The sequence below is a fragment of the Uloborus diversus genome, chromosome 3, assembly GCF_026930045.1.
Source record: "Uloborus diversus isolate 005 chromosome 3, Udiv.v.3.1, whole genome shotgun sequence".
In the NCBI taxonomy this organism is placed as follows: domain Eukaryota; kingdom Metazoa; phylum Arthropoda; class Arachnida; order Araneae; family Uloboridae; genus Uloborus; species Uloborus diversus.
In genome coordinates this window covers 64,332,792-64,351,396 of record NC_072733.1, presented here as the reverse complement: position 1 = coordinate 64,351,396, position 18,605 = coordinate 64,332,792, and the positions used below count along the sequence as shown (strand labels likewise).

Genomic DNA, 18,605 nt, shown 5'->3' with positions numbered 1-18,605 from the left:
CCTGTTTTCATTTGAAGTCGACTTTTCTAGATTGTTGTTGATTTAATCTAAACTGAGTTTTTTGTGATTGGTTAATTTTAGTTAAAAGTTTCAATTTGCATATAAATTGAAGTTATATGTAGGTACATAGAGATCCATAGTATCATGAATCTAATTATTTTTTTGTTTGAAAACATATTAATTTTATTCATAACATCATTAACTCTCTTAAGACTAATAACTTTTTTAAAGAGTTCACTGATGTTAATGATTAAGAAAAATTAAAAAAAAAGGAAAAAAAACTTCGATTAATTTTCAAAGTTTAATTTCTGTTGCATATTTTACTTAAGGTTATTTTCAATGGATGTTTTGAAGTATTTCAACATAAAATGGCTTATGAAAATGTATTGGGTATAATTGAGTTCCTCAGACCTAGTTATATATATATTTTTTATATGTCCATGGGTACAAAGGCACCTGTCCACGGGGTGAATGGGTTGTTGTACCCATGGACAAAAAAGCTGGTTTTTAAGAAAAAACTTTTGAGGTTGAAAGTTTTGAGATTTTCACCTGACAAAAATTGCCAACTTAGATGATATGCTGTAGATTCTGCCAGAAAATTTTTCCGATTGATTATCCATTCCCAGAGACCAGCAAAAATTGAAAAGTAAGTTTTGTCCGCGGGTACAGCAGCTTCCCCTACTAGCCAAGCAGTGTTATCATTATAAAAATACTTAAATGGACAATTACAATCACAATTTCCCCCCCAAAATTAAGGTTTAGCTAATACTGCATCAATTTGTTCACCATTAAAGTGCAGAAGTGTTCCTATCTGTTAAATTTTGTTTAAATTGAACATATTTAGTTAAGAATAATTTCCTCATATTTAAGTGATATCCCAATCGTTAGGTAAAATTTAATATCTATAAGAGCTATGGGGCCGCTACAGCTCCTAATGCCAGGGCCGATTTTTTCAAACAATCCGCCACTGAACATTGGCCACCTTGTCACTGACATATGGTTTCCATTGCTGCAAAAAGTGAGAAAATTGGACTTTACGATTGGATTTTCTCCGAGCCAGCCGAGGTTGCCATATGCCAGAAATCATACTTAAATAAAAATGGCAAAGAATCATCTTTTGAATAAAGCAACACTCATGGCAATTAACAACATTTAACTGTGTTTTATTTGAACCTGAAGTTCTCTACTTCTAAAAAAAACACCCTTTGAACATTGATACCCTTTGAAATAACATTGAAACCTATTGATCTGAACAGCAGCAAAAACTCTCCATGCAACACTTTTGTTATCTGGAGGCGAAAAAGAGGAAGTAAAGAATACAGCAGACCCTCATTTCATGAGATTTGATTTGATTTGCAGATTTGATTATGTGCAGTTCAAGATTTTAGATGTGAATATTAAACATTCATTAACAATTCGTAACATCTTCATGACTTTCCAAAAAATAAAGTTTTTCTTCTTACAAATAGTGTTTAAATCAAATAAACCAGGTTTAAGCCAAAAAAAAACCCCCCCTGGTTTAAACTTAATTTTGTAAACAAAATTTGGTATCTAATCATTTTATCAAAAATTAAATTTAGCTAAGCATGCTCTTCATTTTACTTTGAATTTCTCTGAAAGATCACCTGTCTTGAAATTATTGCTTATTTATCAAGTAAATTTTTTAAACTTGAGTAATCTATTGTTTTAAATCTCTAAATAATGTGATGTGTTATTGGAAATATACCAACTTTTAAATCATGATATAAGTTATGTGGATATTTTTGCTTTAGGTTCATCAATTAGGAGAGCACTATCAAGGTAGTAAAATTGGTGAAGTTTTAACACCTGTTGGAACAATAAGAATGTCTGTTTCCTATCGATCAAAAGATGATATGACTATTACTCCTCAAAAAGTTGAAAAAGGAAGTCCTTTCATGGTAAAAAGTGATTACTTTATGCCAGATATGAGCCCACAAAAAATGTGTTCTGCAGGAGGCAGAGCTGATCAAAAGTAGGTTTTATTTTGTTCATAAAAATGTATGTAAAACATTTAAAATATTGTCTTAGTTGAAATCATATTGTGAAAACTTTATGTATAAAAAAATGAATGTGTTAATTTGACCAAACTGCAAATGAAATATCCCCCCCCCTCTCTTCATGAACTGCAAGATTTAGAGCTTGATGAATGTTATTAATTACAGATATTTAGATGAGCCGTATACTTTAGAAAATGGCACACATTTTAACAACTCAAACAGCCCATTAAATATCTGCTGCTGTGGAAGGCGTCTCATTTCTTCAAAATCAGCAATGGATAGTGAGAAAGAGTTACAAAACAATAGTGGAGAATACAACAAAACTTGGTGTGTATGATTTTTTTTAAATATTAATTGTATATGTATTTTAACTGCAAAAGCAGAAGTTCCAATTTTTATAGTATGAATCTCAGTTTTTGTGAATTATTTTCATTCAATAAATGTTGTCTTAGTCAGTTTTAATGATGATATTTTTTTAAGAAACAAGGCAAACACCCATATTTAATGAGGGAATCAGAAATATTGCTGGGTTCAAAGGTAAGTCTGTTGGGGCATAACTTGCTTTTAACAAGCAAATATAGCTAGAAAGCAAGCAATATGTTCATGAAATTTCTGTCAACCTCCACTTTTCCATTAAATTTCTGTCAACCTTCACTTTTCTAGCTCAGTCGATCTTTTCTTGGAAGAATTCTTTTAGCATTCCAAAGTCTTCTAGAACTTAGTACTGAGTCTTAAATCCCGAGAACAAGTGATCACGGCCTTCCTTTTACTTTGCAGTGTGGAGAAACTTTTGAATTGCAAATATTTTTCTAAGTCAGACTGTTGGTTGTTGTATTATCACTCCGACTTACATGTTAATTTAATTCTTAAATGTGAAAACAAGTGTCAACTAAAAGTGCTTTCATAGAAGCTACAAAGTAAATAAAACAATTTGCTTTATTCTGAGACAAAAAGAAAAGGATAACAACGTAATCCTAAAATAGTATGTCGTTAGTAATAAAAAGAATTTATTTTTGTAGAACTGTTTGAGTACTTAAATACCTGATCTTGAACATTTCACTGGTGAATGGGGACCCGAACCCGAGTATTAATTTAACTGAAATTGTCAAAGACAGAAGAAAAGAAAAGCAATACTTTAGCGGTCATCTCTAATGTGAGTAAAAATTCCAACATTTTGGAACACAAATCCACAAATACGGTTTTAGCAATTAGAGGCACAATTTCAAAATGCTGTGATTACATCAGATCAAAGAAAATATGATTGTTGTTAGTTCTATTGGAGCTGAAATTTTATCACAAGTGTCAGATATTTTGATTTACCCTCCAAAAGATGACAAATACATTGCAATTAGAGAGCTGGACAGCTCCACGAAAAATGGTCCTGACAAATTGACATTTTTTTTCTATACTATAGAAACAAACCTTATTTTTTGATTTAAAAAAATAAAAAAATCTGCTTTTTACAATTTCAGCATCAATTTTGAGTTTAAAATATTTTTATATCAGATTTTAGCCTAATTTGATAACATTTTGACAAAGTCAAAAAAAAAAAAAAAGCATTGTTGGGGAAATAAATGTAAGATCCATTTTTTTAAATTTAAGAATCAATTTTTTTGGGGAAAACTATCAAATATCAGGAACACAAATGCTTTACTATAGTTAAGTCTCATTTTTTTTAATTAAAAACTTTTGATAAGTTTTTAACCTTCCAAAATATGCTAATTACATTTTTGGTCACACACATAACACAAAAGGAACAAAAGTTTTCCTCCAAGGTCAAATTGAGGGACTAGAAGAAAATGTATATCATAAATAAATTAACTTGATGCATAATACTTGTAACCTGACTTTCATCTTCAAACTGTCAGCAGAAATTTTTTTACGAAGCTTTTTGAAAGATGTCTCGCGCGTAATGCCAGTGGCGGGGAAGGGGGGGGGAGGGCGACTGTGTGCTCCCGCACTTTTTTCATGATCAAAGATTGTCTCAGCATTAAGATTTCAATTTCTAAACATTCTGGGTGAGGTTATCGAACATTAACGTCAGCAAATACTGTTTAAAATTTCAGTTTTAAAATTTCAATTAAAAAAATTTTCCAGAAGAAAATCCTCGAGCGCACTCCCTCTTTTCTTTAAATTAAAAAATGACCTAAATTTGCTTTATAAATACTCCAGTTTGAGAAAACAAATTCAGGAAGAGACCCCTCCCCCCAGATAGCGTAAAACTGCATTTTAAAGACTCCAATTTAGAAAAAAATAAAAATACTGGGAGAATTTCCAAACCCTTTCATTCCTCCTTCTGAAATAACATTTTACAAGACGTTTAAAAAAATGTTTTAAATTTTGCAAAATTTCTGGGAGAGAACCCCAAACCCCTTGCTCTAAGTTTACTAAAGATGGTTTTAATTTGCATCTCTAAGATATCAGCTTTGATTTTTTTCTGGGAAGAGCCTTACTTACCCTTAAATCACCAAAGGCAGTCCAAACTTTTTTGTTTTTATTATTGTTATTATTAATTACACTTAAAAAAAAGAAAAAAACATTACGGGGACAACCCTGGAAACTCCTCTCCATTCCCCAGACGTTGACAAAACTCTACTAAAACGGCGTTTTTAAAACTATAATTCCAAAACATTTACACATGAAAACGTAAAAAGCCCCCTAGTCACTCGAGATAGCCTAAAATAGTCTTCAACTTCCTAAAAAAAATTTGCTCCTGCACTTATAAGCCCCACTTGCCGCCTCTGCGTAACGGGCAGTCTTTACATTTGAATGTAAGGGAAAAAAGTCCCTTTTTTTTACATAATTCAACTAAAAATATTGTGTACTATCACTGAAACCAAGACTCAATGAATGTTTAAAAATAATAATAAAATAATGATAAAATAATAAATAATAATAAATAAATAAATAAATAGAACAAACTAAGAATTGCTTATTTCATACCCAAAGAGCAATTGAAACTAAGTATTCTCAGTCTGCATAGATCAAAAGTACAATGTTCTATTTACCTTAAACTGCATCTTTTTTTTTTTTTTTTTGATAATTTTTTGGTTTAGAAGAAGTAAAGTAAATAAATTCTACAGATGATTTAAATTAAAACATTCCAATAGAGAGTTTTAAACAGCATAAGTACATGTTAGAAGTGCATGATAGTTTAGAAGCTTGACATTTACTATAGAATTTGCATGCTAATAAAAATTAATTTCATCTTCATTGTTTATTTTGTGAATAAATCCATTCAATTTAAGTATTTACTTGCTACGTTGCCTGGCATTGCACGGCCTACCTCAAAAATAAAAGTTCTGTCAAGTGACACATTTTCAACAATCAGGCTTAAATGAAAGAAAAAAAATAGCATAAAATTTCCTGTCAATGTGTAATAAAGAGCAATTTTATGCCCCAAAATTCAAATTTGGAAGACTTTGGATTTTTTTTAAAGTAAAAAAAAATGTTATAATTGTTACTAATAGGCGTAAACATCCTGTTTCAAGGCTTTTTTAGCAAAACCACCATAAGGGGGTTCGACCCCCATAGGGGGGTAAAAATACTCCTGTGTGAATTCATGAGCATCAAAGGAACTCGGTGCCAAATTTGACAAAGAAACGATGTAAACTGAATGTTAATAAAGAAAACCCTAATCAAAGCCCACCTCTCTCAGGGGGATAAAAAATTCCCATGTGAGCTCCTGAGCAGCAAAGAACCTGTGTACAATTTGGCAAAGATCCAATGTAAACTGAAGATTTTTATTTGGAAATCCCCTCCAACTACTGCAAACGGTCACACACGTAATCTTCTAATGTCACACACGTAACACTCTAATGTTACACACGTAATGCTAATAAAATATTTTTTATTGCTATTGTATGAACTTCAGATTTTTTTTGTGGAATACTTACTTAGTATACTTAGACACATGCACAAAAAATACTTTATCTTTTAAAACTTCACAGGAAATTACAAAATAATATGAGGTCTTGCTTATTTTCAGATTTTCTGAGTCACACACATAACGCTGAATTTAAAGTTTTATAAAAAATATTCAGAATTATCCTATGAAAAAAAAAAAAAAAACTGCCATTTAAATACATCTTCTGTTACTCCAATTAAAACTATTAAGAAATATTTTTAAAATATCATATTGGTTTTTATTGTTTGCAAAAAAACTTTGCCAAAAAGTCACAATAAAACGCTGGAATGGCCCTTCTGTATCTTGTGTCAGTGATAATATGTTAATTGAACTACAAAAGCAGATTTCAGAGTTATCTGTCTGAGCTGATGGACTGAATAAAAAGTAGTCTTCCGCTCTCCAGTACCTTAGAACGCACTGTAGAAGCAATTCTATTAATACGCGTAGTATAAAAAGCACATTATATATGCTATTGCCATTCAAGGTTTGTAGAAGAGGCTTTCAAATTCGTTGAATTTTACAATTGACCTAACAAGACTAATCTTCAGCAAGCAGGAAAGATCCCGAGCACTTGCAGGCACTTGGAGTCAAGAGAATTTGAGGTGTGTCGTCCGTTTTATTTGCGACAAAGAGACCGCCACCCGATTTTTAATTGATTCTGGTGTGAAAATTTCCACCCTACCTCCATTGCCGCTAGGGGTGCCCAACTGGGGGGGGGGGGGTCATGCCGCCAACTGGCCCATCAAAATTTTTCGCGGGGTTGTTTTGAGGGGTATTCTTGACTTTTTGGGAGGGGCTGGGCACCCCTTGTTGCTGCAAGAAAAATGATGAAGCTGGAACTCTTTGCTGCAAACGGAACAATAATTTAAACTTATGGAGGAAAACTACTGAAATTAGATTTGGAATTAAGAAGAGCATTTGCTTGGCCATTTGTGATTGCAGATGTCAATAAATCAAAAGAAGGTGTTGACATTTTGTCTTATTTTCACCTTTTAGTTGACAGCTAAAATCGCAAATCAATTGATGGCACTACTTTCTTATCCTCTACGTATCCCAACTGATCCCATCCTCAAAATACTACATGGCGTGGAAAACATGTCAGCTTCCACCTCATCTAAAAATTTCATCAAATAATCGTTATCCCTGGGAGGGGAGTGTGTAGTACCGCTACGACTTTATATACACAGTCCAGTCACATTAATGTGACCATCTGTCAAAAGCCAGAATAACCACCTTTCGCAGAGCGGACTGCTGCGAGACGTGCAGGAGGAGAGTCACTTAGGTCCCTGAAGGTGTTCTCTGGGATGTTGAGTCATGCCGACTCTAATGCAGTGGCCAGCTGCGCTAGATTACGCGGTTGAGGATCCATGGCGTGAACAACTCGATCGAGATGGTCCCACAGATGCTCGATTGGGTTTAAGTCAGCTGAGTTTGCTGGCCAGGGGAGGACGGTAAACTCATCCTGGTGCTCTTCGAACCACGCACGTACACTGGCAGCTGTATGGCACCTCGCATTGTCCTGCTGGAAGATGCCATCATCCTGAGGAAAAACAATGAGCATGTAAGGGTGGACATGGTCCGCAAGGACAGATGCGTACTTGTATTGATCCATTGTGCCTTCCACAATGATTAGTGAACCCAGAGAATGCCAGGAAAACATTCTCCAGACCATAATGCTCCCGCCTCCAGCTTGGTCCGTTCCGGCAATGGTTGCAGGGTGGTTCTTTTCAGAGGTTTCACGCCTTATACACCAACGTCCATCTGTCCGATGGAGCATAAAATGCGATTCATCTGAAAACGCTACCTGTCGCCACTCAGTGGACGTCCAGCTGCTGTACTGGCGTGCAAATTCTAGCCTTCCTCGTCGATGAACAGCAGTCAGCATAGGTGCACGAACCAGGCGTCTGCTTTGGAGGCCCAGACGCAGCAATGTTCGCTGAATAGTAGTTTGGGAGACACTTTTGGTAGCCCCTTGGTTCATTTTGGTGGTCAGTTGCTCAACGGTAGCCCATCTATCTGCCCAAACGCATCTCCGCATTCGTCGTTCGCCTCTGTCATCTATGGCCCGTGGTGCATCACATTTGCAACGTCGCTGATTTTGGACAGTCCCATTTTGCCATGCACGGTACACTTTTACCATGGCGGCACGCGAACAGTTCACAAACTCAGCCGTTTCGGAAATGCTTCCACCCTTGGCCCAAAAGCCAATGATCATGCCCGTTTGGACGTTGGATAAATCGCTTCATTTCTGCATTACGCCAATGATTGAAATGTTTTCTGAAGCCCTCACACACCCTTTATATACGCTCATCTGCACTGTGCTGCCACCTGCCTTCTGTGATTGGTTATTTAACTCTGACGTGGAAAGTACGTGGTGGTCACATTAATGTGACTAGACTGTGTATTTAATTAATTCATGAAGTGAAAACGACTAACGTTTCCATAGAAACAACATAGAAAAAGTTGTTCTGAGATAAGAAGAGTAGGATAACAACACCAATCATAAAATGTCATAATTAATAAAATTACTTCATCTTTGTAGTAGGGTTTTTGAGTACTTATCTGACTAATCTCGAACACTTCAGTTAGGGTTTCATGAACCATTCTTTTTATGCACTGATGAAGAGGGTTGATTTAATAGCCTCAAAACAACTGTTTGCTGAGTTTTTAACTCTTTTTTAAATGCCTTAATTTACATTGTCTTGTTTTACTCATATCTTAGTGCAAAGTTTTCTACTTAAGTTTACATAATAATTGTTAATGTTTTGTAAACTAATATTTTCTAAATGAAGATGCATAGCTCTGCCTTTGTTTTCTAAAACAATTTTGTGTGCTTAGATTGCAATAGTTTCTTTTAGTACTAAATGCATCATTCCTATTTCAAGAATTTATATTGGATATTTATACTGCTCTTAATTTTGTATAAAATATATTTTAGATACTCGATTTTGATTTACTGTTTTTATTTTTCAGTTTCAACTGTCAAAAAAGCCCAAATGAATTCAGAAATATTGGAGCATTTGCACCATCAAATAGTCTACCTGATACTCTTTTCCCAGAACTGGCAATGCTTGAAAAACCATTTTTAAATTTATCAAGGAGCAAACTGAATCGCTCTGAAAACAGAGAAAAAGAAAATGAGCCAACAAAAAATTCTGATAATAATGCTAATTTAAATATGATTGACAACAAGAAAGCTGGAAATGAAGTAGATTTTAACTGTAATGCAAATGAAAAGAGTGGACAAAAACTTAGTAGCAGTGATGATTCAGACTGTGGAGATTTTGTTATGGTAGAGATGGTAAACACTAATCTGTGTACATTCAATATCCGGACACCAACATAACATTCAAATTAAAAAAAAAAACAACTCTTCTATTATGGTATCTTAATTTTTTGAACTAGGCCATGTTTTCAAAGTTACATACACTTAATTACTCAGGGATGAGATTTTCCCGGCTTTTGCCGAATTCTGGCTTCTTTTCTTTATTTTCCTCTCTCAATCTTCATCCACCTCAATTTCTGACATACACATATGTTTTGGAAACATGCCAGCATAGAAACGTGTCCCTCGCCTAAAATTGTGCGCCTTGTTTGAGCTTTCAATCGTTTTTCATCATGAAAATATTTCAATTATTTTGAATGTAGGAAGGCATTTTGTTAAATGCAACCTTAAATCGTCTTATTTTATTTGTTTTGTTACTTGTTCAACACACATAACAGTAGCCAAAAAAAAAAAAAAAAAAAAAAAAGACATTTGACACCCGAGCTTGAATTTTAATAAAACTTCCCATGTTTACTCTTTCTATGTGTTATAAGCATGTAATGCAAACATATAAAATAATTTTAGTGAATATCAAACAGTTTATGGTTTACAGCCTGTTAAAATTTTTGGGATTTCATTGCTTTCATGATCAACTGATTTTTGCAACTTCAGTGATCTCTAATTCAGCTATTGGTTGAAAGCTGTGATGTTTCCAGAAGTATCTAATTTTCAAAGAAAAGCACTGTGCAGTCATGTTTAGAAAATGGGGGAAAAAAGGAATGACCCAGAGAATTAAATAATTTCTTATAATGATGGATTTTGTGACAGGTTAAATGAATTTTTTTTCTTAAACATTGACTAAAATACAGGATTAGTGCACCTGATAAAATAGTCAATTTCTCCTTTGTGAGTGTGTGACTTTTAAATTCTGATATTTTTTTGTAAATGAAATTCAAAGAATACTTGAGAACAAAATGTGCAATATATTTTCTTCCCATATATTTGAAGCATTATTAGTGTGTGGGGAAGAAAGTTTTTATTGTATCTTTAAAATTGGTAAACCAGATCTAAAGCTCTAGTTTAGCAGTCACCAGTAGCCAAAGGGCGACCATTACATTGAAAATGGGTACCAAAAAACTAGTCTTAGTCACTAACAGTGTTTCTTTACTTGTTAAAAATCATATTGTATGTTGTACTTCGACAAAATGCTTCCAACCTTGAGATGTTCAGCGCGTCAGTTGACTCCACCTTTTCAATGTTATTTGCAAAAAATACCCCCTACTTTTTTTTATTTTTGCCCTGAATATATATTTTTTGTTAAAATGGCTACCATTTTTGAGACCGAATAGTAGCTACTGGCTACTATACAGAATTCCTAGTGTAGAGCTTTATAGTCTTTTTTTTTTTTTTTTTTTTTAATTTTGGTTTGAAGTAGTTTTGGTGAGTTTTTTGATTTGGTATTCTTTTGCAATGAATTTCTGGATTTCCTGCCTTTTACTCTCTGACCACTCTCATCCCTGATTACTTATGACTTATTTTTCAGAAGTTGTTATTTTTTGTTTTATTTTTCCCTTTGAGTGTTTTTTCTATTTGTGCTTTGTTGAGGTAACTTGCACTGGTAAAAGAATCATCCTGTAGTTAATACGTACAGATTGATTCTTTATCGGGGCAACAAACACGATGATGTAAGGTACACAGACTTTGAAATCACATAGAACGGATCTAGTTCACGGAACAGAAGATTTCCCATAAGATTACGAATGTATTAAAAATCTTAAATACAGAGTTGCCCATACCCCCCCTCGAGTTCAATGGCGCAAATCCCCCCCCCCCCCAAAAAGAAATTCTTAACTCTCTTTTTTTATTTTTAGCTCTTTTTTAAAAATTTTGCTTATTTTTTTTAAATATTAGTTATTTATTTTTTAATTCTCTTTTTTTTTCATTTATTTTTTAAAAATATTTCTTATTTATTTTATTATTATTATTATTATTACTATTGTTATTATTTTATTACAAAAGTATATGCCAATGAGAGACATACACACAAAATAAATAAATAAATGAAATATAAACAGAATAAAATAAAATAATTAATTTAAATTAAAAATAAATCAGTAAATAAATTTAAAAAATCCCCCTAAAAATAATGATGGCGCAACTTGCGCCATAATCCTTCCTTGTGGGCACCCCTGCTTAAATACATTTGTGTTATTTTTATTAAAATACAACAGGTGTAATAAAATAAACTTCTTCAATATTATAAACAATTTGGCTTCTTGGCATCAGAAGCTCAAGAAATATTTTTACATATGGGCGCAGCAAATTTGTGGTCTCAAAATCAAATTATAAATAATGAATTTTTGCAGAAGCACTGAAATTGTCAGGAAATTATGTTTTCTTAAACATCAGCAATATTCAGCACATTGCAAAAATTACTTAAAAAATAATTTTCGCAAATTTACCTCAAACTACCTGCAATGGGGTAAATAGTTCTAAGAGGGCTTTCGATTTTCATTGGGTATTGATAAATTGAGTAGAACCAGCCTAGCTGGGCCCAAATCTGTTTCTGCTCATCGTTACTTTTCTATTCATGTCTATATACTTTTCCAGAGCATATATATCTAACTAGCATTTGGTAATTATTGGTTGACTGAAGGGGTACTATCAACTATAGCTTTTCAATTCATCATAAAAAAACTGTGTACATCAAACATCATTAAACTGGTTTAGAACTCAGAAAAATCAGGGCTAACTTAAGATGAAAGGCTATAGTTTAGAAAAGCTTTGCTGACAAAATCCAGTTTAATGAGATTTGTGTCCCCATCTCCACACCAATCTCAACATTCATACCTCACTACATTTCTCTTAAATATTCATCTAAACATGTTCATTCACCTATGAAGCTTGCATTCAAAGAGCTCAACCGGTAGCGACCGGTTGATTGATCACGTGACAGCTAACAAAGTCAGCCAATGCTAAAGCATTGGAGATGAAGTCATTATTTGTCATGTGACCAACCGACCGGTGAGCTACCGGTCGCTCGTCAAACACAACCAAAATTGCCCTGTACACCAATCTTTGCAGACACATCTAATATATGATACAAACTTCTTTGTTTTCATGTGATATTACATGATTAATAATAAATGCTAAAATCATAGACAAATTCTGTAGACTAAAAGAATAAATAAACTTATTATAAACTTTCTTAATTTCATACCTCTTGTTAATTTTTAAACCATCACCATCCAGTAGTAAAATAAATACATAAATAAACTCAATCAATTTGTAATAAATTAAACACTTTACTTCCACTAATAATATTTTTCATTCTACGAAGTTGATCTGTTTTGAAGAATGAAATCATTTTCATGAATGTTTAAAGCAAGTCTCTAGTTCAGTTTTCAAAATTTTTACCTCATGTAAGAAACATTTATCTTTTGGCTGTAAATCAGTATTAACCATATGCTTCACAGAAAATTGTTTGAGATTTCAATCCTTTTGTTTCCATTTTCTAAATTGTTCATTTGTTTTGAAAATTTGGATATTAACAGTACGTATGTCCTAGCTTTAAATGAACCAATTTTATTTTAATTTTAATAATTAATCAGTTGTTTTTTGTGAGAAAATATTAAATTCAATATAAAGACATTAATTAAAATATATTTTAAAAACAAAGCTAAGCAATCAAGTGAAGGTATTTTTACATGTGACTTTAATTTTGATGTTTGCCAATACATGAGCAAATATTATTTCTCTTGAAGAAAAATTGTAAAAATCGAATGACATAATTTTTAAAACTAATAGCTACGAAATTTAATCTGCGCTCCCCCCCACCCCCAAACCAAAAAAAAAAAAAAAAAAAAAAATTGAGCAGCCACTGTATTTTAAAACATAAGGTGCATATTTCAAAGTTAGGGTTTAATATTTTGGCACTTTAACAATCCAAAACATTCATGCTTTATGTTGAAAAAAAGATTGAAAACTTGCATTAAGCTGATATTTCAATGCGTGAAGGTGGCTACAGCTCTGTGATGTGTAAAATTAATTAATTTCTTTGTAAAATGTTCAATCTTGGTGGAAGGATTTTGAATGATGTATGTGCTTAGAGATAGTTTCTTTAACTTTTTAACTGTCACACCTGATATTATTTCGGGTGTTCCAAAATGTCACGCCAGAGTATTACTTAGGGGGGTTTTGTTTTGAGTGCATTGTAGTTATACTCAAATATACATCGAGAGAAGTTTATTTGGCTGTCATCTCTTTGTCACACCCAAATCTATCTCAGGAAAACTTAGTTTATGCTTAGCTCAATAGATGGCAAAACTTTACTGAAGGTGTCAAGAGGTTTATGTTCAAAGTGTGTGGCATTTTATTTGTTTAAAAAGTTATTATTTTTTTGTTTTTAGAAAATATTGCTCCACTAAAAGCACTTTACTGCTGCCTCAAGCAAATATGAAGCTGCTACAAAACCTTAAAAAAATTTATGCATGTCCTAATTTTATTTTGTACTAAACATTTGATTTCAGCAATAAAAACAAAAGATATTTTATGTACCCAAATCATCAAAATAACCTGACAGTTAAAAGGTTAAATAATTATTTGTCTTCTTGCGTGCTTCATTTTTTGCTCTTCTAAGTTCACTTGCATGTAAATTCTTGCATGTTCACTTGCATGGTAATTCACTTGCATGATTTTTTTTTTTTTTTGGGGGGGGGGGTCAACATTTGTATTGAAAGTAATTTTGAAAAAATTATATATTAATGTATTCCTTTTCTTTTAGAAACCTCCATTTGCTGATTGTGGTGGTGATAATGACCTTGGGGCATTTTTTCGTGAATGCCAAAGTGCTCCTCCCTTAGTTTCTTTTGCTAGTCAGCCAACATTAGAAGAGCAAGTTACAGATATTGCCAGTCAATTAGCAAAATTTGAAACAAGTATGAATGACTTCGATAATTTTGTAGACTCAATATGCCATGTGGAAGCAGAGAAGTAATGCAACAGTATTTAACAAGTTATCTTGCCTATCTGATCATTCATATTTTATTAATGTTCTTAATAGTGAATTCATGATCTCACTGCATGGGATGGGTGGAGTTAAAAAAATAGTAAGAAATATGTCATGCCTGTATGATGAAAAGTTTTCTTGCAAAGTTGGTTGGTTCTGTTGAGTTTATTGGAGCAAGAGCCTGAGTAGGCTATTATATACTATGTATCATACAAATTTATAATTTTGGCTGCTAAAAAAACTTTTAAATATACAGCGTAATTTCTTACCTATTTGGCAGAAAGAAAATGGTAAAATATAATAATTCTCATTTGAAACTATGACTGGTTAAAATCAATCTTTAGAGTAATAAATAAACAATGGATAGTTAGTTGCATGACCTTGGCAATTGTTGGATTGTGTTTGAATGTGCATTGAGCGGGCACATATTGTATGGTCTTCTGACAAAAGTTTTCTATGCGTTCACTGCTATCAACTGCCTTCTTTGTTTGCATTGTTTGTCTTTATATTATTACAGCATTTTATTTAGTTCATGTTAACCAATTGCCTTCTCCAACTTTTTTAATGCAAACTAAATCACAAGCCTTGTATCGTGTTTGGTGTGTGCCTAAAATCTTTTAAAGATAATATTTTACCTATGTATGCAGATGTTATAACACACTGCGTTTAGAAATTGCAATTTTAAAAGGAAATATACAAGAAGCAGCTTTTGCTGGTATGTATTCCCATTTAATAAAATATCTTCAATATTTATGAAGGAAATTTAATTTCCTATTATATCTGAGTAACAGTTAAAACATAAGGTAACAGAATATCGTAAAAAATATAATATAAAGAAACCTTTTAAAAGACAGGGTGTACTATTTTTTTTTGAAAAATGTTGTTTTAAAAAATTAGCTGAGGAAAATCTTTTTTTTTGGAGACAGTAAACCTGTAAAGTTGACCACTATTTTCAAGCACAGAATTAAATCTTATCATATAATTCAACCTCTATAAGTTGACCACTAAAGTAGTGCACTGCAAGTGGTCAACTTACACAGGTTTCACTGTACTTCATTATGTAAATTCAAACTTTTGAATTTATAGTTGCAAGAAGTAAAAATTTTCAACTGCAAGATATTGTGGAAAATTTCTCTTTCTGACATAGATTTCTGAATCTTCAAATGAAAATTGAGATATTGATTTGGAATATGAAGAATTTGAAACTAAAACCATGCACAGTACAGCCTATTAAACCCTTTGAAGCAGAAATTTTGTTAAAAATATTTTTCATATTTTTTTCATTATTTTGTGTTAATTTAGGTCAGAATAAGTGAAAACAAAAGTTTTTAAAATTTAAATAATTTTTTGTTATAAAATACAGAATGGGACACCAGTGTCCCTTTCTGCGTCAAAGATAAAACCTTTACCAGACAATGGTATTCCACCAGTGGAATTTTTACAATTAAGGTGCAGATTTGGTGCAATGGGTCTGTGCCTCATGTGCCCATGATTTAATAGGACCCCTGTCTAGAGCTCTTATCAACTCTATAAGAAATTTTCTTCTGCTCCATGATGTCTACACCACCTATGAAATTGTTATAATCTTGTATGACTGCTGGGCGTGTAACATTTTTCTCTCCACTTTACTCTTTTCTCTGTGTCACTATCTTATCAGGCCTTCTCATTGTAGTTAGGAGCAGGATAAATCTATCGTCCATCCATTTGGCGACGCATATTCCTTTGAGCTGTCTGCAGTCAATTTCAGCTTGATACATTTCTATATCTTTTTTCAAATCTATTGGAAAATCTTCATCAGTGGACCAATAGTCTCTCTAATTGAAGGACATGATATCCAACGTAACATAATCTTAGATACGCATGTATCTCCTGTAATGAAGTTTCAAACGGTTCACCTTTCTGTGAGCATATAGATTTGTTTGGGGAACAATAGTTTCTTCAATTAAATATTCTAATTCCGTAATTGAGAGAAACATTCTTACCTGTGATGATTATTCATTTAGAGACAGTAATTCCTTTGCCCCATTCTACTTCGACATCAGGTGTCAGTAAAAAAAAAGGGGGGGGGGGGAGGGATCTTTGGTTTGACCAAACAACCTCCTTTTTTTTCTTTTTCACTTTCTTGTAGTTACCTCTACTTCATTTTCAGTGTTGCTTTTTACTTTTGTACCATCAATAATGACAAGTTTTTTCATAATCACTATTACCTAAATTAATGATATTGCTTTCTAATTTCACATTCACTGTCACAGCTTTCTGCAAAACAATATTGCATTAATTTGCTCTTGTGTTAATTCAAAATGCCTTGAACAACGATATTTGCCACTTGAAACATTTGCAGAAAAATAGCTGTGCACAGAATGCTGATCTAAACTAAGTGCATACACTAAAATTAAATTAAAAAAAAAAGACTAATGACCTTCAAATCCTTTATTCAGGTGCCATTATAACAGAAGGAGACTATTCCATGCCTATTGTACCCCTGAATAAAAGGAATGAATACCATCACCCACACATCCCGACAATTACATACGTGCTCGCGTTCAGGACGGTCTGGGAGCTTATCGCAGATAGGGACACATGTGTCCCTTGGGAAGTATGGCCTGATAATTCGCATCTAAACTAAAATTTTTCAAATTTGCACTTATATTCAGTTATTTAGATCTAATTGATACAGCAATTCATCCTTGAAATTTCTTTAATTTGAAAAATCAATTACTGATAAATTTTTAAAAGTGAATGAAAAAAAAAATCAAACTACTTTTTTTTTTGCGTTTTTTTATTTTAAGTAGAAAAAAATTCCGATTTCTTAACATATTTTTTAAAAGTAACTATTAGACTTTTTTATTATTAAAAAATACTAAATCATATTTTTACATGTAAATTCAGCGTCAAAAAAATATGTAGAAAAGGGACACCGGTGTCCCTTCTGCGTCAAAGGGTTAAGGCTCTTTTATCAGAAAACAAAGTTAAACCAACAATAAACAGCAATGAATGGTGTGTCTGATAGATCAGTCAATTGTTATGCTTTTTTTTTAAATTTGCAAATTTCTACCAAAGGAGATTCTTCTGCAGTAGTTTCATCGTAGCAAAATCAGAAGGAAAAAGGTTGAAAAACTGACCCGAATATGCAATATGGTGGTTGAAAATGTAAGACATTCAAATTAGAGAAGGAAAAAAGGACAACTAGAAAGATAACAGAAACACATGGTTTTATTTTTAGAACATGAATTAAAATATTTTGGCCTCGTCATTCCTATGTCTGTCACTACATTAATATAAGTTTTTAGAGACAAATAGTTAATTTCCAAGTTACCAAGCTTTTGGTTGTGATGGAACAGTGGTCAATAAAAAATCTAAAAATGGAGTCGCAAGTTAGCTTTCTATTGGATGTCACTTGTAATAATGTCATCTTACATTATATTACAAATGAATTACCACTGCATCATCTGCTGTAAGATTTGAATGGAAAAACTACTGGGCCAAAATGATGTGGAAAAATAGGGAATTTCTGCCTGAAGAACTAAAGAGCGTAATAGATCGCACACTGCAGGGAGAGAAAGAGACATGCATTTTGGTCATCCAGAAAACATTCTGTTGTCAATGTTAGATGACAGTCAAACACGTGAGAAAGTTGGACATATTAAAATGTGGCAAAACGGCTCAACTTGATAATTTTGTTTGAGAATTCAAGACTCCTACAATAAATTTCAAAGCTGACAACTACAGTTGGCTCTCTGTTTAACAACTTTCAAGGGACCACAAAAAGTCATCCTTAAGTAGAAAGCGTCTTTAAATAGAATGCTTTTAACACTATAGTGGACCATCTAGGACCGTAAAAAAGCCGTTGTTAAACAGAGAGCCAACTGTATGTGGTTCTAATTCATCAAATTTCAAATACATTTACTGAGCCACCAGTTACGACTTTTGATACTGAACAAAACCTGATAATTTTGGATTCATATGTAAAGTACCCAGGCCATTCACCAGCAGTGAACTGCTGTGTTGTGGTAGCGACTGAAGTATAATGATGTTCAAGACTGATTTATAAAATCAGAGATAACCATCTAGAATAGCACTACCCACAATTTGTAACTAAAACTTTATATTGTAAACCTTAGAAGAAAATACAAACTAAAGCATAGGAGGGTGGTAAAACTGGCTATGCGGTCATCTCCGCATGGTGAATTCTGGACTGTTTTTGCAGAGAACAAGCAAAGCACTGCTCTAAAACTTCATAAATCTTACAATTAAAAAGAAATTTCTTTGGCAAAATTAGCAGCCAAATATGTTGTAAAGTTTAGTGACATGAATATGCTTCTGAGTGGCAACTTTTCTGTGCCATTCTACTGTATATTATGTAAACAAAATAAACTGTTAGAAAATAATGAAAATTTATTTCTTTTA

General features: G+C 32.8%; 1 protein-coding gene across 3 annotated transcripts in view; it reads left to right on the top strand.

The window, feature by feature from the left end:
- LOC129218644 (autophagy-related protein 13-like) overlaps positions 1-15,304 on the top strand; it is a 37,538-nt gene extending 22,234 nt beyond the window's left edge. The window contains exons 4-7 of one of the 3 annotated variants that reach the window (XM_054852961.1): positions 1,773-1,993; positions 2,184-2,345; positions 8,899-9,226; positions 13,974-15,304. In XM_054852961.1, the coding sequence (XP_054708936.1) occupies positions 1,773-1,993; positions 2,184-2,345; positions 8,899-9,226; positions 13,974-14,186 (924 nt within the window). In that variant the 3' untranslated portion in view covers positions 14,187-15,304. Of the gene's footprint in view, positions 1-1,772; positions 1,994-2,183; positions 2,346-8,898; positions 9,309-13,973 lie in introns of all 3 variants that reach the window. The other 2 variants (XM_054852962.1, XM_054852963.1) reach the window with 2 other exon arrangements.
- The last annotated feature ends 3,301 nt before the right edge of the window (positions 15,305-18,605 follow it).